Below are 26,290 nucleotides of genomic sequence, written 5' to 3'. Positions count from 1 at the left end.
CTTTTTGTTTTTTGAAAATTTACAGATTTTACAGTGTTTTAGAAAATGGCTTCAAATTTATTATTGAACAGTGTTACAGTGGTTTTAAATGTTCAATTTTTCAAATCAGCTGTAATCCAAAATTTGAATATGATCACTGATTTGTTTTTTTTTTTTTTGTTTTTTTTCTTCTTTTTTTCCTCCACAATTTAAACAATTACAAGAATAACAATGAAAAAATTTGGACACAATGGTAAGCAAACGCATGTTTTTTTTTTTTTTTTTTTTTTTTTTACAGTTTGTTGAGCTGGATCAGAACGGCATATTGGCCATACCTCCATAGCCAATGGGACTTTCCAGAGACATTCCCCGCTGTCTGAGAGGCTGTGGGCCCATCATACTAGACTGAGGGTGGGGAGGGCCCATCATGGGACCCTGATGTCCAAAGGGCTCCCCTGGAATTGACATGCCTCGCTGTTTAGCCTGCATCATCATAATGTTTTGCTGTGTCATTAAATTATGCGAGTGCTGCTGGGAGGGCATCATGCCAGGGTAAGGGTTGGGGGGATGGTGGAGAAGGCTGTTGGCCATCATGGCTTGTTGTTGCTGGAGTTGCTGCTGGGACATCAGGCCTGTCCTTCCCATCATATGCCCAGGGGGACACATGGGGCTCATGCCCCCACCGGACACCATGCCCCTAGAGCCCCCCTGAGGAATGCCCATGCTTTGGCGTATTCCACCGTGTGAGGGATGAGGTGGCAGCTGCTGTTCGGCCATACTCTGCAGACTTGCTAAGTGGGGGTTGGATGACGGGCTGCTGCCGTGCTGAGGGCCAGATGAAGACAGGTGTTTGAGGAGCTGCTGTGGAGTATGTTGCTGGGGTGGTGGCCCCTGGTGTGGATTCTGATGTGGCTCACTCTTGGGGAAGTACTGAAGAGTGCTACTGGGCTTATCGGAAGGAATGATGCGGGAGAGATCAAACTCAGGGATACCCGTGTGGGTGGGTCGTATGACCTCACTTAAATCGGGACCATCACCCATGGGAAGAGAGGGAAATGAGTCAGATGGGTGAGACGAGCGTTGGTGAGGATGGCCTTTGCCAAGCAAATGTAGCTGTTGATGCTGCAAAATATCATCATTAGACTGAGAGAAATTCTGAGGCATTCCTCCGATTGGTGAGTGCATGGGCCTGTGTGATGGAGGCTGCATGCGAGGAAAAGATGCCATCTGATTCTGAGACAACGGTGATACGTTGCTGGGTCCCATTCCATCAGGTGCTCCCCCTCCCATGATGACAGAACTCATGGTGGGCATGCCCATTTGGTTTGGAGAGGAGAGCACAGGCCCTGAGGTGTCATGGGAGATGTGCTGCTGACCCTGGCCAACAAGACCCATGGGGCTTTGTGGGTCACTGTGGGGACCGATGGAGCCCTGGGAGACGAGCATCTGTGTCGTCTGGGTATTCCCCATGTTTCCTGGTAAGAAAACAAGGCATACAATCAACACTTGTAAATAAACTAGCATGTTTACTGTCCGTCACGGTAAGATCTTGTTTTCATACCTCCCAGACTGACACCAGACAGTAGAGGTCGATCTGGTAGCATTTCATCATCAGAAGTAGCGATTGTTTTGATAGCCTCATGGTAGAGAGGAGTAGAACTGGGAACGGCATACTTGGACATCTGAGACATGATAAGGGACAGAGGATTCTGAGATGGGGGGGCATCAGGAGAGGACGTAAATGGCATGCTGGGATTCATGGAGCCTGGCTGGTTAACAGGAGTTGAGGTGGAACTCCTGGGGGGAAGTGATTGGCCTGTAAAGGATACAAAAAACAGCCATCACATCAATAAAAAGAATTCTATTCTATTATTCTAATCTGTTCTACAATAGAATAGAATAAAATAGAATAAAAAGAAAAGCATTTGTGATAATTAAATACAATCAGAAATGATGGTACCTGTTTCATTTGAGCTACTTCCTCCATTCCCCATTACCTTCCCAGTGGTTGGACCTCCTGGACTCGGAAGTGTAGTTTTAGGGGAGGAGGTCCACCCTGGAGAGCCCACAGCCATGGCTGGAGACTTCAGTCGTCCAGGAGAGGCAGATGGAGAGTGCAACCCAAGATTAGAAGACCCCATTATTTGAGGAGACTTCATTGAAGAGGAGCATGGAGTCCCAGCTCCAGATGCAGGGGGAAGAGGGGGGTGTTGCCCCGCAGAGGAGATTGGGGACTTCAGTCCTGGAGCAGAGGGGGAAGGTAACAGAGGAGATGGCTCCTGGTTGAGGGATGGGGACTTGAGCTGATGAGAAGGAGGAACTGAGGGGGAGGTCAGGGGATTAACACCAAGTGATATGTCAGAGGAGTGTCTAGGACCAAGGTCTGCTCCTCTAAGGCCTCCAGTTGGGGGCATATGACTGAGGCGCGATGTGCCTCCCATCTGATTGGGGCCTGGCTGGTCAGGCACAAATATCTCAGGGCCTGGATGTTGAAGATAGTGTCCATCCATCTGTCCTCCAGAGAAGGGGCCGTGATTTTGAAACTGGAAGGAGCCATCGGGTCCGGGAATTACTCCTTTAGTTCCTCCTCTTCCATTCTGTGAAGCACTAATTTGTGAAATCTCCCCAGGGCCAAACATCTCACCTAGAGACCCTCCACCTGCATGACCACCTCTGAGCCTGTGTGACAGCATCATCTGCTGCTGCTGAATATTCATCTGTGGGTTTATGCTCATTGCAATATTGCCTCCTAAAGGAGAATCCACCAAGTCTCTCATCTGAGGACCTGCTCCAGGAGAACCCATTATCTCTCGTGAACCAGGAAAGTCCATGGGATCACCTCGACCAGCAGGTGGACCCCGGCCCATTCCCAAATTAGGAAAGTCTGGCCCCCCAAGACTATCCATAATTCTTGAACTCAGACTTCCTTGTTGCTGCTGTTTAACTAATCTGTCAAGTTCAAACCTGGAAACACCCTGCATATGACGTTTCTCCATGATCCGGAACATTTCTTCACGTGTAAGAAGCTCGGGGTCACCTTGTAAAGGTCCACTGGGGTAGCATCCATGAAAGGGACCGCCACCACTGATGTTGGGCATATCGTCCATCCAGATCATTCCTGGACGGGCAGGTCTTTGGGGTCCTAGACCTTCCATTGATAAACCACCTCCTGGACTACTGGGAAAACCTCCTCCTCCAGGTTGCCCTCTCTGCATCTGTCCCACAAACCTTGGGCCACGAGGTCCCTCTTGGTGCATGTCTAACATTCGTCCATTTCCACCCAGTCCACCTCCCATCATATTGGCAGGACCCCATTGCTGGTCTGCGGGCTTGCTGTGGTAAGGAGGAGGGGGTCCTCTCATCAGCATGGGACCTCCATGCATGCCCACCTCAGTCATCATTCTAAAGTGCTGGGGATGTGCTGAGGGCTGAATTTCCTGCTGCCGTCTTTTTTCCTGGTAGTATTCCTCTTGAAGTTTCCTCCAGGCCATTTGCTCTCGTGTAAGTCCTTCTGACACCAGTAAGGGACCCATGTCATCTCCAGGGGAAGACATTTGGTGATGGGGGTGTTGAGGCAGGTTATGGTGAGAGTCCATATGAGGGCTTTCAAGGGCAGGTCCACCAAGGGTCTGTGTCTGAGAAATTATGGACTGAAGGGGCTCTTCATATTTTCTCATCCCTCCTACTGGAGCCAGAGCTGACGATAACATATTACCACTACTGCAATTTCCAGAGCTGTTGGTACCATTGTCATTGTCCTCGATGCCACTCCTATCAGCATTGCTGTTATTATTTAGGTTGGATGAGTTATTAGGAGTGTTACTGTTCGAGCCTCCTGGGTCTTCAGGGCCTCCTCCAGGTCCACTGCGCAGGAACAATCTTTTTATGTCCTCCAGGGTCTGTAAAGAGCGCTTTCTATGTTCAAGCTGCTCCTTGGAAAGACCGTCTGTGTTCCCTGGGCCACTCCTTTGGACTATATCGCTCTGCAGGTGTGTAGATAGGATGGAGGGACTCTCTGATGGGGATACTGCACCAGGAGGAAGTGACATACCCCCTGCACCATCTCCATTTCCAGGGTCTGGACCTGCACATGTGGCCATGCTTCCTCCCTCTGATCTGTGAGCGACGATACTGTTGTTGCTAGAAGCACCGCCAGGTCTGGCCTGAGAAGAGTCATTATCAGAATGTCCGACAGATGGGGCAGGAGGCAACGAACCTCCAACTCCTGCAGAGGCTGGCCGTGGAGTTCCACTTTGGGATTTAGGGGTTCCCATGGGTGGAGAGCTGTTGACCTTCTCAGTCAGGCTAGAAAGCTTCCCTGGGGGGTGGCCCTGTGCCAAGAGAAATGCTGTTACTTCATCTGAAATTATACAAATCTCCATTTTATCATTAATTTTAGTAAAAACTAGAATTACACTGTAACATCTGCTGGCAAAAACAGTTAACTTCACTTTTTCAGTATTACTCAAGCAGCCTTAACAAGAGAAAAATAGAAACAGGAACTAAGAATTATGGGAGATAAAAATAGCTAAACAAATTCAACTTCCCACACGGTTTGCACCTGTAGTCTTTACAATGAAGAAAAACATTAACTTTTCTATGATTTAATAGGTTAAACATAAAACTGACATCTTTAACTTGGTGCCTGACCTGCTCCAACTTGGAGTTTGGGACATTTTGCTGGTGAAACCGAAGGATGGAATCGGTCTGTCCTTTTATCACTGCCTCTGCAGCACTGTCAAACAAATAAGCAAAAACACTAATTAACTAACAAATGCTTTAAAAATTGAATCTAAAAAGGTATTCAAATTGCTCATGAGACAGTTATGCTGATTAATACAGTGGGAAAAGTCACCTGCACCATCATGCAGGAAAAACCGCTCACCTGTTGGCTAGGCTGGTTGTGAAAACATAAACCACTTGCGGTGGAGGCTGAGGCGGCTCTGCTTTTAGCCCTGGTCCCACTCCACATCCCATTACTGAACCTCCAGATTCAGACATGCGTCCTGCAGACAGGCGATCAGAGAGTCCCTGGATTGAACCAGCTGGCCCTCGTTCACCTGAAGAAGAACAAGAAGAAAAAAAAAACTCACTGTGATTCACTCCATCTGCAGTAGCAGCTTGGATCCAGATGGTACATCACTGTGACACTAGATGGAGCTAAAACACATGTAAAACCAAATCAGACGTAAGAGATAGGTGGTATTCCAATCTGCCACCTTTTTTGAGTCTTGCAATGTATGCAGGATCTGACACAACTACTGCTGGCAGAGACCTGGCAGGCGATTTCTAAGCAGAAATCACATGGTTGTCACTGATTTGGTCATAATTACACTGCTGTTAGTGAGGATTATGTGTTGATGTGGACGGACTCACGCTGGGCTGCAGCGTACGGCTTGTCTTCATCATCTGTGTCCGGTCCAGAACACCATTCATCTCCACTGTACGGCTGTTTCTTTGCCAGAACACAGCGCCGTTTATTGCGCGTAACACCCTCTAGAGAATCACACACACACACCAACATTAAGAAAACTGTCAGACTAATGCGCTTTAGAACAATATTACACGTTATCATTTTTGTCATTAACCACAGACCTACAGCCAGGTCATGTGTAAATACAGATTGCTTTTAACCATCTTGGTGCATGTTTATCATTCATCCATACAGTAAACATTTGGGAGAAAATGTTTGCTTTGAACCATCTGCAGAAATCCTCCTGCTATTTAGACAAGAACTGATGCATGAATGTTTTTTATATTTGTGTTCAGATGTGGAAAACAGACATATGGAAAGAGAGTAGTGGCTTGTAACTAAATGCTCTTGTTTTACCTGATGCTAAATATATAATGGAATAAAGAAACTGCACTGATTTAATAAAAGCAGCTGAGATGGTTGAGGAATCTCACCAAGATGACCCCTGAATACCTCGACAGAGCGTTATTCAGGAGAAATCCAACTAGGAGACCACATGATGGAGGGTCTGCATGTTCCTTCTAGACTTGAAATCCCCCAGCTGTGTTTAAACCGCTGCTGTTATTAACTATTGTTGAGTGTGTGGCCGTGGATAATTTCCTGACACAACACCTGAGAAAAAATATAGTTTCGATGTTTCATTTTATAGGAAAAAATACAAATATTACAAAATTTGATCTAAACGCTTACCTTACATGCTGTGTAAAACTTACATAAACTAGAAGCACTCAGTAAGGGCAAACCTCTACCAAGCCATTGTTTATTTATTTATTTCTTTGCCAATGATTGTGAGTGTTATTTTTGATCTAGAAGCTCTAATGATAAAATAATCCCTATCTCCCCATAGTAAAAATCCTTTAAAAAACTCCTGGATCCAGATAGTGAGCTGGATCACTGCCAAAATTTAATTACTTAATTCTGAGATTTCCTGAAAATTTGATTAAAATCCGTCCATAACTTTTTGAGTTATGTTGCTAACAAACAGACAAACCAATGTCGACAAATACATGGCCTCCGCCTTGGTGGAGGTAAAAATGACATAACTGTTGTACTTAATGACTGGATGGAAGAGATATTAGTGATATCAGTGATTAATTACAAATCTGGGCTGGGCAAGGAGATGGTGCCAGGACTTTTGTTTGTTACAGATCCAGTGAAACATGACTGTCTAGAGCAGGGATCTCCAACTCCGGTCCTCGTGAGCTAGTGTCCTGCAGGTTTTGGAGTTTTCCCTGACACACCTGACTCAAATCACTGGGTCATTGACAGGCTTGTGCAGAGTTTTAGACCCCTGGTCTAGAGTCTGTAAAGACCCATTTACACCACGCTGGGCCAGTAAAACGCAGAAGTTCGGTTGGGTTTTGGCCTTTCGTTTACATGGTAACCGCAAAGGTTTGAGAACGGAATCCTATGTGAAATTTTCTTGAAGCACCAGGCAAATCTTGTCCGTGTAAACGTGAACTGGAATCTTTTGGCGACAACGTCTTTCATGACAACTTGCGCTTGTGCACTCAGGCCCTGTGTACACCAGCAACCGAGTTCTGTTTGTGCTTCTGAATCTTTTAAGCTATTTAGTCTCTTAAAGCAAAACCTGCTTGTTGTGCAACATTAATGCGTACAGACAATACATACACCAGATAATCAATACACCTCTATACAAACACATTTGCGGTGTGTTCTGTTGTTTTAAAGTTTCATTGGCCACTACAGGTCTGGCATGCACACTACTTTGTTTTTAGCCCCATTAGTGTTTTCCGTTTGCACGGAGGTGGTTTTTATTCCACTGTTGTGTAAACACAACTCTTTTCCAACACCCAAAATAAAAAGGTTTGCAGTTTTTGAAGAAACGTTGTGTAAACAGGGCCTTAAAGTAGAATGGGAGAGCTCCCAGTTTGAGGCAAACACCCTGCCTACCATTAAAATTAGGCTTAAAATTTTCCTTTTTGATAAATCTTATTTAGTTAGAGGTGGTGCAGCTATTCCTTTATTTATGTTGCCATAGAAACAGACTACAGGGGAGCAGCCAATGATGCCCTGAGCTTGTTCTTCCATCTTCATCTCTTTGCTTTTCAGTATCCATGTATACAACATTATTGACTTGTTTTTCTCGTCCTCTCTCAGCAGGCATCCCTGGCTAAAAGTTATTGTGCTTAAAGATTTCTCTGTCCCCTCCTCTCCACGTCCAACTGGTCGAGGTGAATCAAAAAGATTCAATGAAATCCAATGGCTTTCCTTTGCTAGGCAGTTATTTATAACTGGCTTGTATGAACACAACTGAACTAATGGAGGTTTACAGCAAATTGTCTTGAATTGGATCAAGTTGGTAAAGTGCTTTGAGTTGACTTTGTTGTGAAATGGTGCTATACAAATAAAGTTGAACTGAATTGAATAGAAAACAAGCAAACCTGTTTATTCACAAGCCAGATTTTCAAAGACGAGTCTTTGCAGTAAATAAACTGGTCTGCTTTTTTAATTAATTAATTAATTTATTTTTATTTATTTTTTTTTTTTTATTAAAAAAATAAAAAAAATAAATAAACTGGTCTGCTTTCACATTTTTCTCGTTCCATGAATCAAACAAATGTTTGGTGATGCTGAGCTCATTTTTTTAGGATGATGATGATGATGATGATGATGATGCATCTTGCCACAGAGCGAAGGAACCTTTTCTTCAGGATTGACAAATCAACTTAATGACATCACCGGCTAAACAATTCAGATATTAATCTGATAATTTAGGAGGAAGTTCTATGTATAACACACTCATATTAAGGGTGTAACAATACATCGATCCAATGATCAAAGTGGATCAAACATCAGTAATCAACTGTAAACACATTCACAATAGTTTCCATTTGCTTTGTTCTTAGTTTAATTTGATGAGGAATTTAGTGATTTCCAAAGGTGTGTGTAACTATGAAAAAGTAAGACTGTGCTAACTTGGTCATAATGACCAAGTTTTAGAAATATTTAGTTTGAGGAGTTTATTCTTTCAGTTTTCTTTTAAAATGATGTGAACATTTTAAAGCTGAGTATACAGACTAGTTGAAATAATACTGTTTTTATTTAAATCTCTGAACTCAGGAACAAACTTATTTGTTGATATTTTTGTTGCTTTTTGGTGATTTGATGTGAATGGAAATGAATTAAAATCAGAATGTGATAATGTCTCATATTGATCACTGGCTGCTTAATCAAATCTGTGACACTGGCACACATCAAACTGTTGTCCACTGAATCAATTTAATATCCTATCATGATTTTCACCCCTAACTCAAAAGCAATTGCGTCCGTGGTAAGCTCTGACTCGTCTTACTGTGCAGTGTTTTTTAGGGCCAGCAGGGGCCAGCTACCTTTCAATACACACATCAGAAGAGCTTGGGAAACCACAGACCTAAAAACCAGTGACAGTACAGTAAGAGAGGAAGTTGCCATGACAATGCATAAAAAAATGACAGCAGGAGGTGGATTGCTACCTTGTAGAGGCAGCATAAAAGAGATGACCTTTGTTTTTGTCACCACCAGATTCTGGTTTTATCGAGGCAAGGCCAGTTATTGAGCAACATCATGCTCAGACTTCTGCCCACTGAGTCTTCATGCTCAAGGAGGTGAAAAAAAAACATTAAATGGAGGCAGAAAAACATTTTCTTCCAATTTTCCACTTAATCTTTTTTTTCTTTTGTCAGCTTCTGCAGCTCATTGTGAAGGAGCCAGCCCTCGTCTTGTGGGTGTTTTTGACAGCACACATCTTTGTAATCTGTTTTCAGCCATAATTCCTGACATTGAAGGGGGGGGGGACTAAAACAAAACAAAACAAAAGTAAGTCACCACACTTTAGTATAAAGTAGTTCTAGCTAAGGTTAAAACAAGTCTTTGGGTGAATTAACAGAAATCAATTGAATGTTTTCTGAAGTGGTGGAAATGAGAGTGTGTATGCATGTGCATCGTCAAAGAGGACGTTCAAGTCGTGTACAGGAAGCCCACATGAGTTTCACAAAACACATTAATGTCATCTGAAGCCAAACCCTCACATGACGACTTAAATAAACAGCAGCAAACAGATGCAAATCAGGCACTTCTTTTCCACAACCACATGCACAGAAATATTTCCCTACTCACTCACAAATACTCATCAATTCCTGCTTTAACAAGCTCTTATCGACTATTAACTTTTCACATCTCAATGGCCTCTAAACAGCAGAGAAAGCCAGATTTTATTCTCTTTTTTTTTTTTTTAATTTGAGAAACGTCACTGCTGCACAGACATGGCAGCACAATCAATCAAAAACCAGAGGGGAAATTCTGAAGCTTCAGTGAAAGGTCAGGGCATTTCAGCAAGAGAGAAAACAAGTTAGTCTGTCCTCTCAGTCCTTACATTCACTTCCTGCTGTGGAGGAGGCAAATACACGCAATCTAGTTTTCGGGTAAAGATCTGGCTGATAGGAAGTTAAAGGAAGTGAAATGTATATTTAGAACAGAGCCACACCATCTTTAAAGATGCTGAACATTTATTCCACCGGTATACACCTTACCTCCTTTGGCATCGGTTTCCAGGACTGGAGGAATTGCATTTCTTGATTCGCCCGAGTCAATGGAAACGCCTCGCTCCCGCTTTGATTTGGTTTTCAGCATCCCTCCGACGCTGCTCACCGATTGGCTGACAGCCTTCAGCCCAGGGTTGCCGTGGGAAATCTGGTTGGTTTTGACTCCATGGCTGCCGGGACCGACTCCTTTTGAGCCCAGGTGTGTTGCAGCTGTCTGCTGCTGAGCCTGTTGGTTTACGCTGGGTATCTGAGACCGACTGTCGCTGCTGACCTGCTTGCCATGATTGGCCAGTTTATTGTCCGTGTGCATTTGAATGGCTGGTGATTGAGGTGGATGTTGGGTAGGAAGAACTGCTGTGCCTGTCACTGAAGTTTACATTATTTACAGGCAACGCTGGTGGAGGAAACAGAAACAGCTGCATCAGTATTTAGCAACTAACTTTACTTATTTAGATTATTTATCTGAAAGACAGAAAATTAAGCTCAATGGATCATCTAACTCACAACTGTTCAGTCTGGTTACTCACCTCTTCTCACCTAGATGTTCAGCTGACACATTTCCATGATTTTCCTCTCCAGCATGCTTCACTGACCGCACACACATCTGGAGGACAACAGCAGAGTAATATCAGTGGAGGCTGATAGATAACATTGACTGTGAAGTTTGCTATCAATATATGTGTCCTCAAGCCTTTGAGTTGACTTCATGTGTTCAGAAGGGGAAAACAGAAGAAGCCAAAAGAATGATAAGAGAACAAGGTCAAAGCGATGATGAGAGGTAACTGGCCCTTTAAGGAAAAGAGATCAAGACTAAGTTGGAGCTGGGGGAGGGACCTGAAACTCAGAAGTAGCTCAGCAGTGTTTAAGGTCCCACCCCCCTACAAACACTTTGCAAACCACAAAAACTCCAGGACACATTCTGCAGCACTGAGCAGCAAACATCTCTTTCCCTCAATCAAAGAGCACAAAACAAGCACAAAGTTAAAGCCTGATAAACACAGATTTTAGTTGTTTAGCAGAGACAAACATTTTCTCTCTATCATTTGCATTTTATCAGTTTTTGCCTGTTTGTCCAGACAAGGACTTCCCAAAAGGCTCACAGCTATCTGCTTCCAGCTTTCCTGGAGAAGTAAAGGTGTAATAAACAGCCTTAAAGGAAGCAGAATTTAAGCTTCACATTGAGAATGGAGGGCATTTTCCCACCACATGGGGCTTTATTCTGGGTTTAGCTCCAGAGCTGCAAGCTGACGCCCTTTTGACACCACCACCTGTCTGTGTCCATAACCTCGAGTTTCTGATTTTAACCTTTGCCACTGGGATAGGCTTCTTTCAGGCAACAAATCTACATACAAAAACCAACCGCAAACACTTTTTTATTTCCTTTTCTTGGACTCTATCCCAGGATAGCTGCTTGTGAAAAGAAAAAGCCTGAAACTGCTTTTCAATATTTGCAAGTCTCAACATGACCCTCCCACACCTGTTTCTGCTGAAGAACAGTTGGTCAAAAGAGTTATCACAGTCAGTTCAAAACAAACACTCAGTCCACCTATTAGGTGACATAATCCAGATCCCGTGCAAACTTTTCCAGTGGGTTCCATTTTTGGATGATGACACAATCCCACCACTGCACACAGCACAACAACGTCAGCTGCTCTGCTCCAACAGAACCATCTGTACCACTCGCTCACCTTGACAGGTGATGGTAAACAGAAAGCTGTAATTAGTCATTAACTAACACCGGCTCAAATCAGCACAGAGAGGTGACTTGTTCACCGGCTCAGGACTCCATCACTCATTAACTTCAACAGGGACAGTCAGACGTCGCTCCTGTTGACTAAGTGTGACTCACATGCTTTGTGCAACAAAACGGGAGGCAGACTGATCACAGGGTGAGACGCTGACCTTCCAGTGGACGCCTACGAAATGATAGGCCTATCTAAAATCAATGTCAGTACAGTGGATATCAAGTAGGCTCATGGTCATTTCTGCTACAGAGAAAGAAGAGGCTAAATCAAGAAGAAATCAAGGCTATAAAAAAAAGAAAAAGAAAAAAGAAAAACAAATCAAACAAGAGAATTCACTTGAACCCCAGTTTAAAATGTAAAGAGTCCTTTCTTGCTACACAAACATGGACACCAGCCTCATTCAGCCACCATCCCGTATAACGTATGTTAACCTGCATCATTTGCTTAGTTAAAGTAGAACTGTAGAACTACGGCAGATTTTCTCTGTGAGGACTAATGACGGCTAATTCGGCATCCATCTTACATCTTACTGCTACTCTGAGCTTTCTCCAGCCAGTAAACGTCAGTCTCATATTAACCCTTATCTTATCTCTTGCGCCATCCCTCTATGTTTTTCTTTTATTCTTATCCTCAAATAATGTCCTCTTGTATTGCTTTATTCTTTCTGAATCAGCCACAGTTAGTGTGTTGATAGCCAGTTGCTAGCACGTGATGCAGTGCGTAAAGTGAAACTCAGCTGTAACAGGAAGTAGCGTTCTCAAAGTAAAATGTGTGGTTAGGAAATGTAAGGTAACATAGTGCAGATTTAAGAGTGTGTCAATCCGGTTATAATAAGATGTCTATTTAGTGTATTCTTGATTACCATCCAGTAAAAGTAGCATTAGTCTCTCATCAAAGTTTGTTAAACGGGTACAAACCTGCTTGCAGTGTAAAAACAAATAAACCATCCAGTAAGTCAAAGAGAGAAAGTGATATAAAACATGCTGGATAGCTTGCTGCCTCTCCTGCTACTCATACTGGACAGATGCCTGTCAAAAACAAACTTCCATTTTCAGTCCTGGCCAATCAACAAGCCAGATTTTCTTCTTCCTTCTGGTTTGTTCTTGTTTGTTAGTGGTTGTCTTGGGAATACTTCCCCCTAGCGAGTAGTTGATCTAATTGTATGAAGTTATCCAGACAGTTTGGTCTGCATAATGATTAGTGAAGCACTTTGTAACATTTCTTTTGATAAGTAAATAAACATTATAATTATGTATTAAAAGACGGTGTGAAATGTTTCAAAATTCCTGCCCAATCTTACTGAGTCCTGGTTTATCCTGTTATGAAAGTGCCATAAGAAGGTGAAGAAAGAATGATGCAACAGTAAAAAAAGATTTGGGTAAAAATACAGCTGATGTGGTGTTACATGTCTATCTTTCGAGCTGCTGGACAGCCACTGCAGCAGTCAGAACTGAAAGAGAAGCCAACTGATTACTGCTTCTACCACTGGGTCTTCCACAAATGAAGCGAGTAGGTTGACTACACACCATCCGTAGAACATACATTTAAATAGCCTAACTCAGGTCAATCAAACACTGGAAAAATTATTTTTGGTGTAAAGATCTGAAATGTTGCTTACACACTCCCCCATTGTTACTAGAGGCTAGGCTGCTAATAGCTTCCATTTGTGCACGCAAACTATGGTTGTTTATTGGCCTAGGAAGCAAACCCCCAGTTGTCCACAGGCTGGTCTTCTTCTTGTGGCTTTACTAGCTTTTCTTCCATCCTATCCACACAGTACATGCTACATAACCTTACATACATACCTCGCAACAGTCATTTGCTAAGGATTCAAGTTCTTTATTGTCATTAAACAAGCATAATGAAATTTTGAGAAGTCTCTCAGCTTAAGCACACTTGGGAGCAAAAACTTTCATTTTTAAAATAGTCTCAAGTCAAGGAGCCCTGCCAGAAGATTATGATCATATGTGGAAATCTGGGAACTATGGGGCCACATTGCTGATAACATTGAACACTACTGGATAAATAGTTTCCCTAATTAACAACCTTAAATCATGTTAACAGCTTTTTTTTTAACATTGGTTGATGTTTAGGAAAATAGAACATTGTTTTAACAGAAATTTTGCAGAAAACACCCACGTCATGGGTAGTAAGCTGTCCAAGATCTGCAAATTATGGCATACGAAGAAGCATTATCAAGCAAGATGTCGTAAAGCAGGCAGGTTTATGATGATACAATGTTAGTAGCAGGGCAAGCTTATGTTTGCTTTAACACTGTGCTGCATTGCGAAGTCAAGATTTCAGATCCACCCCCAAAATCAACTGCTTAAAACTGCAGATCAGCAGTTCAGTCCAGCACAGTTCTCAGTCTGTTAACATGTCTTAAATGATTACTGTCAAACATGTTGAAACTCCTCCCATGCAACCTCTGAATTTACTTTACTCTGACTTTAAACTGTGTCATGACCACAAGTATGGAAGTGTGAAAAACCTTCATTTGTAGTGTACAGTAGTTTTGACAAGTTTAAACCTGTCAAAGGCCTGTTTGATGAAGAGCTTCAGTACAGTGCACTTTTTTATTTTTATTTCCAGTTGGAGACCACTACCCAGTTACGTGTAGCCATGTGTATCTTTAAGATTGCCTTTAAAGCAGGATGAAGCACCTTCATTGGACATGCTTGTAGGGTAACAGCAAAATGGGAAGTCAAAGTTGATCTACTTATGATTCAGAAACAATGATGATCACAGAGCCAACACCAACATTAACAAGTGGGTGCAAGGAGCAGCAGACCCAGTAGAACACGTAACTTGATGACGACGTATCTCTGCACTTTATCAAGCCAGTTTGCAATTTGAAAGCACATAACCCTAACCCCTTTTAATTAACAAAGGCTTCTTAAATAGAAGTTTCTCTTGCTGCACCAAAATGAACTATAGCTGTATGAAAAAGGCTTATTTGCTCAAAACAAGAATAAGATCCTGCCCCAAGTGGAGAGTAAACAGGAGGATCACTGTGGCATCTGCAGTGATGCGGACTCTGCATTTGTCTGTCACGGTGAAGAAGGAGCTGAGCATGAATATGATGCTCGATTTACCGGTGTTTTTACATCCCTGTGGTCATGCGCTGAGACCGAAAGAACGAGCTCAGAGATAAAAGCTACCAAAATTAGTTTCCTTTGCTGGGTGTCAGCCCCGTTTACACCACAATGCTGAGACAGTAAAATGCAAAGGTTTTGTTGGGTTCTGGCCTCTTGTTTACAGGGTAACAGAGTTCTGGGTGGAAAAAAAAATGCAAAGATTTGACACGGGTGAAAACCAAGGTGAAATTTTCTCACAACACAGGGAGAGTACTATCAGTGTAAACTGGAATCTTTTGAGTGCACAAGTGCAAGATGACGTGAAATACGTCATCTTGCACTTGTGCACTAAGACCCTGATTAACCCGCAAAAAGCACAACATCAACAATGGCAGACCTCCGTGTCATGTTTGTGCCACCACATATTTTTAAATTTATTTGTTCTGTTGAAGCAAAACCTGCTTCTGGTAATGTATTTATGCTCTGAGCGAAGATGCAGAGGTTACATGCGCCAGGTAACCAGTGATTGACACGTATCGCTTCTGTTGTTGTGTTTTGTGGTCTTATGAAGATGCTGCGGCCTGGCATGCACACTACATCGTTTCTGGTCCCCTTTGCATTTTCTCCTGCACGGACATAGTTTTCATTTTACTGTTGTGGAAATGCTTTTTGTTTTTTTTTCCAAAAACACCAAGGAAAAATATTTGGATTTTGCATGGAAACAGTGTCGTGTAAACAGAGCCTGAATTCTTCCTTTGGGGTAGGGTGACACGTTCAGTCATCTGGGATGGGCTCAGAGTAGAGTCACTGCTCCTCCACATGGTGAGACACTAGATGAGGCGTCCAGGAGGCATCTAGTTAGGATGCCTCCCCTGGTGAGGTAATCTAGGCATGTCCCACCGGAAAGAGTCCCCAGTGAAGACGTTGGAGACCAAGGATGTGTACCCTACTCCCTACATAGTGCTCTATATAGGGGCCACGCCATTTTGTCGAAGTGTCCGAATGTCCAGAGAGAAAAAAGTAGGGCACTCAAAATTACCCACAATGCATCTTGAAAAGTGCAATGCAGGCAGAGGATCAACATGGTGCGAGGCGAAAAAATTGAGCTGCGAGAAATTACCTATAAGCAAACAAACAACGAATAAAATACAACATAAGGAATAAAAATAAAAATATTTACACACAACTTTGGATTTAATTTGGAATGACATCTTGATGCGGGCTGTGGTTGCCGTGGTGACGGCGGTAGTCACGTGGTTTGCGGCGAGGAAAAAATTGGCAACTTTGTGTCCGAATCACCAAGAGAATGAGTGGATTATGTAGTGTGCTATGTGGAGCAGCCCAATGTAGTGAACGAGGGGTTAGGGAGTAGGGTGGACATTCAGACACAGCCTATGTCTCTCATCTGGCTTTGGAACGTCTCAGGATCCCACCAGATGAGCTGGAAGAAGAGGCCGGGGAGAGGGAAGTTTGGGCTTCCCCGCTAAAGTTGATCCCCACCACAGTGGATGGATGGATGGACAGATGGAGCCATCTGCATTTGTTACATCCTAATTTCCACAAACGGAGGAATTTAATCCCTCAGCTTGAGAATTAACTAGTATTTAATCACAGTGGCATTTAACTGATGCATTAAAGCCAATCAGCCTGGTTGATAGACAATTCATTTACAATATCATGACAGGTATACAATCAAAGTTTATTTCCCTTCAGGGAGACATTCTCTGTTTCTCTCCAATATTATGCAGTCAGTTTTTGCCGAAGCAGTTTTGAAGTGATTCATGTTGCTCCATCTGGACTCACAGACTGGAGCTTTCTTTATCCGACAAGCTTTTATGTGTTTAAATGTGCTCTATGATGTTTATTCCTGCAAGTTTAAAAGGCCTTTTCCGTTTGAGCTCTTTAACCAACAGATAAAACTGATGTACAATGGCAAATGTCTGCCAGTAAATGAAGAGTTTTGTGAAGATTTCCATGCATTAGTTGGAATAAGTTAATAAAATCTGACTAAGATCTAAGTTTAATTGTGCAACAGAAACACCAGTATGGCTTGTTATGGAAAAAGGTACTGCCTAAACATACCTGGAGTGTAAAAAAGTCAGACAAATAAAGGATCTGGTGTCACTCATAGTGAGCATCAGCTGACATTCGCTAGGCAAATAAACTTAAAAGGAACTAATTATCACTCTCAGTCCACAGTAGAAGAAAATATTAAATGAACTCCTTCATGCTCCTTAATGAGTTTGTTGCTCTGATAAACCTGTCAGGAGATCCCAAATTAAACACTATTCAGCAACATTAGTTAATGAAACCCAGAAGTAACCAGCATCATAAACACTCAGTGAATTCAGGTTAACCGCAATAAATCTGAGGCTTAAAGACCAGAGCACTAAGACTGAGACGATTCTACAGTCCTCCAGACAAACAAGGAAAACAAATTAGAAGAACATAGGTGGGAAAAGCCTGTTTATTGTCACTGAGAGAGCTCCAAAGTACGAGTCCACTGTAGTGATGGTCTGCACGTGCAGATGCCAAGAAAAAAGAATACAGCACAGCAATACATTACGCAGATCTGTCTGGTTAACCAAGTTAAACCCAGATCCCCATCAAACTTGGCACATGAACTAAAGAAAGCAGAGCTGCTCTGGGTTTTAATGGAATAAAATGGAAAGCAGTGATTACCTGGGATATATTTTCAAAAGATGATTTACTAATATCTAATGTCATATTAATGTATGTGTGCAAAGGATGTCTGCACATAGACAGAGTTTTGAGAAGTCAGTTTCAGCTGGTTGCTGTTTATATCTCCAGCTCTTACCATGGACGAGCTTTTTTGTATCCATCTGAGAAAAAGTTAAATTACAATTTAAAAAAAAAAAAAAAAAAAAAAAATGGGCACAAATTTTGTAAAGAGAATCTTTGAGTTTGATAGCAAAGAATTTTCACAGCCAAATTACTGAGATAAATTCCTGCTCTTTATGCCAGCTTCTGCTCAGTCAACAGGGAGTAACAAACAATTCTGAGCAGCTAAAGTAAAATAAACACTTGTGGGACTGACTGACCAACTGGAAGTACGCCTTTTATTTAAATTAGCATCTGAAAACTACAATTTAAAATTCAGCAAATCCAGTTTAATAGAGCAGCTCTGCAGTAAAAACCTACATTCATTAATATTATAATCTCCAGAAGAAACTTTTATTAAGGTGTTGATTCAACTTTACAGTCATTCTGAAGGTTGTACTGTAAGCTGTAAACGGTGCTGGTGCTTTCAGGGTGGGATGCAGCACACATCCGATTGGTTGACAATTCCCAGCATCTATATTCACGTCTGTATCAGTGGCCTCATGTTACATCCCAACCGTAGTACATAAAATCCTTCAGCTTTCATTTTCGCAGCGGAAACTGCTACAGCTGTTTGTAAAGCAAAGATTAAATTTGGCCATTTGTGTCCATTTCACAAATCAGACAAATGAAATATTAACTGGGTCATTGTTCCTAGTTTTGTTTAACTTTACATAAAAAGTGCAAAAACAACATGAAATTAGTTTTTTGTTTTAGATTTGTAAAAGAATAATGAAAAACAAGCTGATTATTTATCTTTTTTTTTTTTTTTTTTTTACAATTTTTAATATTAAATTAATGAATGATGCACAGCCCCACCTCTAATACTGACCTATATTTATCACTGTCACTAAACTGTGAAGAATTTGTTGCATATCAGAAATTCATACCAAAATACAAGAGAAGAATTGCACCCAGGTTAAAAAAAAAACAAAACCAGTTTTAATTGATAAAAATCCAGTAACAAAAGCTTTGATAACCAGTTAAATAACAGGCTGACTTCCATTAGGTTTTTGTGACGTTAACAAAATGATTTATAAACTTGGCATTAGCAGAGAAAACAAAACCTAAAATTCTTTGTTCATGACAACATGTGCAAGCTTTTAGTTTAGTATCTTATCAATATGCCTTTTACTGAACATGTGACTGGGGTTGCTGCTGTTATTCAAGCAGACCAGAATAAACTTTTGAGGTTTTGAGCGAGGAAAAAAAAAACGCTCCACATTTCCTCGCTTTGGCATTTGTGCAACTTTGAAAACAAATTCAATTTAAAAATTGGATGTCGTCCAGACGGCTCCAGTCACTGCTCCAAACAAATACGTGGAAATAATTCAATGAGTTCCACAGTCCACAACACATGATCTTTACGTATAAAGCCAGGTCACATACGGGCATGATGATAAGTGCACAAAGACAAACACTCCTACATTCCTTTAATAGAAACATTCTCAGTTAAAGCTGCAGGGTTGATAGATGACTTAAAATCCATTTATAAATATCAGAGTGGAAAATCCTGCTCTAATACTTCGTTTTCAGATGGCCATTCAAGGTGGTTGTGTTTTTAAGTAAATCAGATTGGATCATATATATATATATATATATATATATATATATATATATATATATATATATATATATATATATACATATATATATATATATATATATATACATATATATATATATATATATATATACATATATATATATATATATATATTATATATATATATATATATATATATATATATATATATATATATATATATATATATATATATATATATATACATATATATATATATATACATACATACATATATATACGGAGGTACAGGGAGCTTCAGCTTTTACGTGCACCTTCCTGTACCTCCGTATATACATATATATACGGAGGAAGGTGCACGTAAAAGCTGAAGCTCCCATTCAGTCCCACTGGGTCACATAGACGTTATAAATAGACGCGGAGAGTCCTGGAAAGTCCAACTGAGTGAACAAAATACGAAGCCCACTCTGCAACACAGATGCCATGGTGCTGCTATGTGGACTGAAACAAGCAACACTGAAGCCTAAGTGTTTAACAGTACCGATGAATGAATAATGTGTGTGTGACGCAGGAGCACATACAGTAACACAGACACAAAGTTGAGCCGCTTGTGACACGAGCTGGTTAACAAACTCTATTTGCCCTCGGCGCCAGTCAGAATGAAGCCTAAGAGAAGGAAAATGAGTTAGATGTGCTTGGTCACTTCATGCCCTCACTTAGGACGAGGCCGTGGCTAACGCAACATGTGTGACTGGGAAATGAAATCCTTAGTAAAGGACTCAACAAGTCCCTCCATGCATACCAACTTAATCTTGAGACCTGATTTCTTAAAATTATTGGCTCCGATGGCACCACCACTAAAAACAACACTTTTTGTTGTTTGTTTTTTACATGACTTGGGTGTTTAGGTAGAGTGAAATTAACCCTTATTAGACTGCATGTTTAACTGTGATTTTAAAAATATCAGACCAGCTACAAAACAGTAAATCTGGAATAAAAGAACAAGTGTAAGAATATGTTAGGTTTGCTCAAAATATTCCCATTCCTTATCTAAAGGTCTAGTCATAACAACAACTTCTTCCCCGACTCTGACTCACACTTTAGTGGAAAAAACTTTAGGACGATTTCTAGAAACACAATCGTGAGCAGGAGATTTCAGCTGAACTGTGTTAGTTCTATGTTATCTTCATCTCTGTAGGGCTTTTATTCACCTTAACTTGGGTTATGAATGTCGGCAACTCTTTCCATGCCCACAAGGAAAGTACTGTATGACTGTGTGTGTGAATGTGACCTGTAGAACAAAAAACTGTAAGCGGTCAACATACAATTAGAAAAGTGCTGTATAAGTACAGTCTGTTTACCACCTGTCTGGGGACTTTTTAAAAGGGCCATGAGAACATAACACACCATATGTTTAGAAGTGATTAAAACAACACAATTTGTAATTTTTACTCATTTAAAAAAAGTCAAGCCACTGGTGACTGGACTGGGACACTTCAGCAGTTTTAAGCAGGGGCCGGTGCCTCTCTGGCCCCACCTCTAGATCCACCCATACCTGACTGATAGAGATCAGTCATTCGAGCTGGATGAATAATCTTGTCTTGCATAATCCCTGCTGCAAATCATTCATGCATTAAAAAATGTAAAACCTGTTTTATTGTAGAGCGGTGTGCTGTCAGCCTATATTTTCTATGTGGTGTCCAGATCCTACATCTACAAGTACAGCAAATGTTTCCAAAAATAAAAATAAATAAATGTAAGTTTAAATAAAACAGAAAATAACATTAGAAAAAAAAATGCAAATTATTTTGAAAATGATTCAAGTCAGCACTTGTTGCAGTAAACTGTAAAACCTTGCGGAACAACATGCAGGTGACCGATCAAAGAAAGAAACAAAAAACAAATAGAAAACTATGTGGTTTAAAGTTGCCTTGACAACAAAACATGACAGGACTGAGTAAATATGGACTAACCAGACAGGCATGTGCAGAGAGGACTTCCTACGACACGGGGAAGGCTGTAAACCTCTCCGTCTTCAAAGAAGTCTCCTGTTTTAATCTCATTTTCTAACTTTGACAGAAATCAAATACTTTAAAGATGCAAACGTATAATTCTAAGAAGTGATATGAGGGTTGCACCAGAAGATCCATAATTAATGTATTAGTTCAGTGATCTGAGAACTACAAACAGCTGAAGCAGTTATTAAATAAAAGATTTGTCATTCTAAAAGACAATAAACTGGAAATCATCCCAATAAAACAAACCAAAATCCTGTCGAGGCAAGGTGAAGGAGTCAGGGTTAAAAATTGTTGGGTAGTATGTGTGCTGAACAGGAAAATTAAAAATAGCTGGTTTCGGAGCTGGTTGGAAACTACATGTTAAAAAGCCTCCAAAATAACCCCAATCTATGCTTTTGGCTCAGCTGAGGCATGGGGAAGTAATGGGTTTATTTTGTACAGAGGGTCAAGGGTTGTGTCCTTTCCAATTCTGGGAAGATGGCCAACCGGAATAAGGAAAACGACTAAGCAGCAGCCTTGGTGCGGACAGAAGGCGAGCATTATGGCACAGAAGCAGCTGGACTGAAGCACAAGACTGATGGACAGAAGCCTTTCGGTGTGAAACTGAAAACTTCCCCCCCGTTTGCTTCTGAGAGGACGGTCAGTCTGTGCAGCCAGAGACAGAAGCAGAGTTCCCATCCAGCTGCTGAGCCACTTTTAAAATACCGCTTGATAGCAAATTAAGCTTGTTTCCATCACCTGGTCAACAGACGGCAGCGCAGGTTACGTTACACATGGCTGCAACAAACAGCAACGTAGCAGGAAACAGTGAAAAAAATGAACCTTCATGCCCATATGAGAGAGAAAAAAGGAGACGGGTCTTCTGGGATTTCTGGTTAGCTGCTGACACTAAATTTATTCATTTAACTGAAAAGTTTCAATTTGTCACAACAGTTGTTATCTTGAGGGGCTTGTGTTTCTTCATTTTCACAGTTTTTCATAAATGTTTTTTAAGATCTCTGCTTTTAAAAACAACATGTGAGAATTTAGGAACTGAGGAAACACTCGTTTTAAAAAGGAAACATTTTTCCATTCTTGCTCAATGTGGATATTTCAGCTGGTGAAATTTTAGTTAAGTTTATGATGCTGGACGTTTTTCAGTGGGCGGCAGGATGGGACTGCAGGCTGGTGCGTGTTCTGGCCTTGCTGATGTACATGCAGAATACTTTACTAAAAATAGTAAGGCCTTCTCTGGAAAAAAAGATGTTATCTGGATGGTAAAGTACAATATTTGTTGCTCCAAAACCTGCATATAAAAGCCATGTCATGTGCACTAAAAGTAACCTAATACTGTCAGATGGACAGAAAGACAGAAAAAGAAAACAGTGTATATGTCTGAGATAACGTGTTTATATGGCTTTATATACTGCTTAACACCCACTACATTTCTCAATTTCCTAAATGATCTCCTTTCTACTACTTCAACTAAATGTTTTATATGCAATGATTTGAAGATGGCAGCAACAACATCCTTACACCTTGCTCTTAAAAGGTCCCATATTATACATTTTTTCAACAATTCCATATGGTTAACAGAGGTCCAACAACATTGTTTTCAAAGTGTATTACCCCAAATTCAGCTTTGGTCCTTCATTTCAGCCATTTCAAATGTGGCTCTAGTGAGTTCTAATGAGAACGGGCTTTTTCTTTGTCTGAACCTTTAAATGTTCATGAGTGGTGCCTGTCCACGCCCCTCACTGGGAGCAGATCTGGCTTTCGCTGGCACCCGCTCGGTGATTTTAAAGGGCAAGCTCAGTTAGCCAGGGGTCAATGACAGTATCCACTACCAAGGGCAAGGGTTATTTCCCTTTGTGAGGTTACATAGGTAAAGATCTCTGACACACCCCAAACGTGGGGCAAGCAAGTGAGAGAGGAGACAGAATTTTCTCATTTTTGGGCCTCATACACAGGCTATGAGGACACATATGATTGTTAGAAAACCTTTAGAAAGTGAATTTTGCATAATATGGGACCTTTAAAAGATTACATTTTTATCAAAACAAAAAAACTGTGTATTTCCCTGAGTCATTACTAGCAACCACTGCCAGACTGTCCAAAGATTTGGCCTTTGTGGCCAATGCCTAATAGTTGAGTCACGGTACAGTAGGAGTGGACAGTCGTTTTGAAGCCTGCCATTACTCTTATAGCAGGTTTTATATCTTAAAAAGTACACTTTGATCATTTTTTTTTCATCAGTTTTGGTCAAGACTTTTGATTTTAAAATGCGTTTAACGGATCCCGAGGGGTGGCCAACGTTGGTCCTCGAGAGCCACAATCCTGCAGGTTTTCCATGCATCCCTGCAACAACACACGTGACTCAAATTAAATGGATCCAGCAGCCTATAAGGATTTGCAGGGATGCATGGAAAACCTGCAGGATTGTGGCTCTTGGGGACCGACGTTGGCCACCCCCTGCATCAGGAGAATAAAAAAAGCCTAAATTCTTCTTCCTGACTGCAACTGCATATAATGCTCCACATTAAACTACGTTTTCTTATGTTCACAAAACTATTATTGATCACAAATATAGAAATGCTGCTAATGCATGCAGTGACATTACAACTATAATGCTGCACCAAGAAAAAGTGATAATAGCATCTGATTTTAACATCTGCTGTCATGCAACAGTGTGAACTAAAGTAAGGGTTTAATGTGTAGCTGGCTAAAATTACTCACTTCTGGCCAGAGGCACCTTAGTTTGCATGAAGAACGGCTGCAGGCTGCACGCGTGTTGTGTCACAGCTTTCAGTCTTTTTATGAAGCACAGAGTTCAAATGGCACCATTCTCCCCTGGCCAGACATAACCAAGTTCAAGAGCCTGCCTGGGTTCTGGTCTCTGTATCCGCCTGGTGTGACTACATGTATCGAGGTCATTTGAAAGTTTTGAGAGCCAGCTGACAGAAGCTGACAGGCCTGTATGCAAAACATGCAAACGATAAGCACACAGACACAGGTGTCGAAAAATGCTTTATCTTTAAGGATTATACCGAGCCTTTTTTTTATTTATTATTAGGCCTGTACGTAACCATCTTGGTATGTCGTTAGGAAACGTTCTCAATATCACATTATTCTTTCATAGCTCACCTTAGCCGTGCTCCCTGTAACTCACCCCAAAGCTCTCAGATCACCTAACCAGATAAGAAACGCTCTGTCAGCAGCTCACCAAATCTGTGTCAGCTTGCACCGGAGCGGTTTGTGCAGGCATGCAGCGGCCATACATTTAATGACTCAAATCAGCTCTGGAAAAGAAAAGATGCAGGAAATGGACCTTTTATAGACGCCCCTGCCGCACCATTATAGACACAATAACTTTCGTACTGATCCGAGATGGCTTTATCATAAACACACTAGTAACGCACTAATAAATTTGGCTTTGCATACACACAATTCGACAATTGTGTGTATGCAAAGCTTAATTTACTATATTTATCATGGTGCACAACGTTTCCTTTATTAACCACTACAAGTCCAAAAAGAAGATGCTCAAAGAGGAGCGAGAAATTTCACCTCCAGTGGAAACATACAGTTCACTGGAGCCCTGAAAGACAATTCGGATCAAGTTGCAAACTCTGTTAGGTGCTAAATATAGAGTCCACCAGGATATTGTAGATACACACATGGCATGAAGTGCTTGTCCAAGCACACACACACACACACACACACACAAAGAAAAAGCTTCAGCAGACCGCTCTGCAAACCGGTTTAAGTGCAGCATTATCACACTGCATTCAACAGGCTGACTGGACAGGGTCAGGGGTTGTCATGAGTTTAAATTGAGACACAAAACCGCACACACAAACACACACGTATGTCCCAGGATATAAATAGGAAGAAGAAAGTAGCAGAAAAAAATTAGTGTGCTTAAATGATCAACACCAGTTTACAGAATCAGCATGTCAGCATTTTGCTTTACAATTCTAATAATTACAGCTGGAACTGGAGTCCAGACTATTTGTGGTCCCAACATATTAATCTTATATATTGCACAGTTGTTGCTGTACAGTGGTTTTAAATGACTGCTTGTTGAAATCAAATGTCACATAAAACTTAAAAATATCTATTCTGCATTCAACAATTTAGATCTGTGATATAAAAGTTGATAATATACGGTGGTATCAGCAGTAAAATAAACAGCTTGTGTCTCCACATGCCCACTGTGACAGTGTAAGTGACAGGTTTCATTACGCAGTCTGTCACCTAGTCATCACGGTTTAGCTGTTTAGCACAAAACCATTCAAATCCTGCTTTGCTTGAGTCTGTCAGATTAGCTAGCTGACAAGCTAATATTAGGAAATTTGCACATCTGGATTAAGACAACCTCGCCGACAGACCGAGGACGGTGACACATAAAGTTGAGCAAGCATCGCATTCTTGTTAGGAGAATTTAAGGACACATGCCCCTGACGTGAACCCCAGCGCTCATGAGTGGAGACCTGCTGCGCCAGCCAGGTCCACGAGCTAACTTAGCATGCTAATTCATGCTTTCGCTAGGCTACTTGCTTGTAAACTGACGTTGCCGTAGCACACATCTGCAAGCGAACCAAAGCTAGCTAATGGGATCTGAACTTTGTTATTGGCTTGCTAGCGACGCGCTGACTTCCTACAAAGAAGACAAAGTTGTGCGGGTCGTCACATAAAGAAAGACAGCTCTGAAACGTGCGACATGTGGGCAGTCTTCGGCTGTGACAGTGTTTTGAAATGCGGGTGTACTCTACCCCATTAGGCTGCTGTTTGAGATCAGAAGAGGCCGATGTCAGGACTGACGGCCAGTCGACATTCCCCGGAGTGGCCGCCGCCGCCGCCACCGCTTGCTCCGCTCGCAATATTACTGCGCAAGATGATCCCGATCCTGTTGTTTGATAAGAAAGGAGCTGCTGCAGTTTGACTCAGATGGTGATAAATATGATCGGCATGTCTACGCCGAAGTTTCGCTTGAAATCAGAGGACGCGTCACCTTGCAGCGGTTCATGACTCCCACTATTCAAGATGAAGAAGGGCAGGACGTTGCATTTCTCTGCGAGTCCATAT

At 41.5% G+C, this 26,290-nt stretch overlaps 1 protein-coding gene across 1 annotated transcript; it reads right to left on the bottom strand.

Annotated features, from left to right (window-relative positions):
* Window positions 1-115: 115 nt before the first annotated feature.
* bcl9l (bcl9 like) lies at window positions 116-26,290 on the bottom strand. The gene is made up of 10 exons (XM_041994860.1): window positions 26,217-26,290; window positions 25,978-26,111; window positions 10,524-10,600; window positions 9,985-10,390; window positions 5,356-5,475; window positions 4,865-5,039; window positions 4,630-4,714; window positions 1,940-4,310; window positions 1,541-1,795; window positions 116-1,454 (listed from the first exon to the last, which is right to left on the bottom strand). The coding sequence occupies exons 4-10, from the start codon at window positions 10,304-10,306 to the stop codon at window positions 292-294; spliced, it is 4,491 nt and encodes a 1,496-aa protein (XP_041850794.1). The 5' UTR covers window positions 10,307-10,390; window positions 10,524-10,600; window positions 25,978-26,111; window positions 26,217-26,290; the 3' UTR covers window positions 116-291.

The sequence above is a fragment of the Melanotaenia boesemani genome, chromosome 9, assembly GCF_017639745.1.
Source record: "Melanotaenia boesemani isolate fMelBoe1 chromosome 9, fMelBoe1.pri, whole genome shotgun sequence".
NCBI lineage: Eukaryota > Metazoa > Chordata > Actinopteri > Atheriniformes > Melanotaeniidae > Melanotaenia > Melanotaenia boesemani.
The sequence above is the reverse complement of the archived record's forward strand: the minus strand, read 5'-3'. Positions and strand labels throughout refer to the sequence as shown.

What these genes read in the sequence shown, in the direction of transcription:
- bcl9l (XM_041994860.1), bottom strand. Translation starts at nt 10,306, where the DNA reads ATGCACACGGACAATAAACTGGCCAATCATGGCAAGCAGGTCAGCAGC. An exon ending in GCCGTACGCTGCAGCCCAGC is followed by an intron (nt 5,040 to 5,355) that starts GTGAGTCCGTCC and finishes GTTCTTCTTCAG; the next exon opens with GTGAACGAGGGCCAGCTGGT. An exon ending in ACAACCAGCCTAGCCAACAG is followed by an intron (nt 4,715 to 4,864) that starts GTGAGCGGTTTT and finishes TTTGTTTGACAG; the next exon opens with TGCTGCAGAGGCAGTGATAA.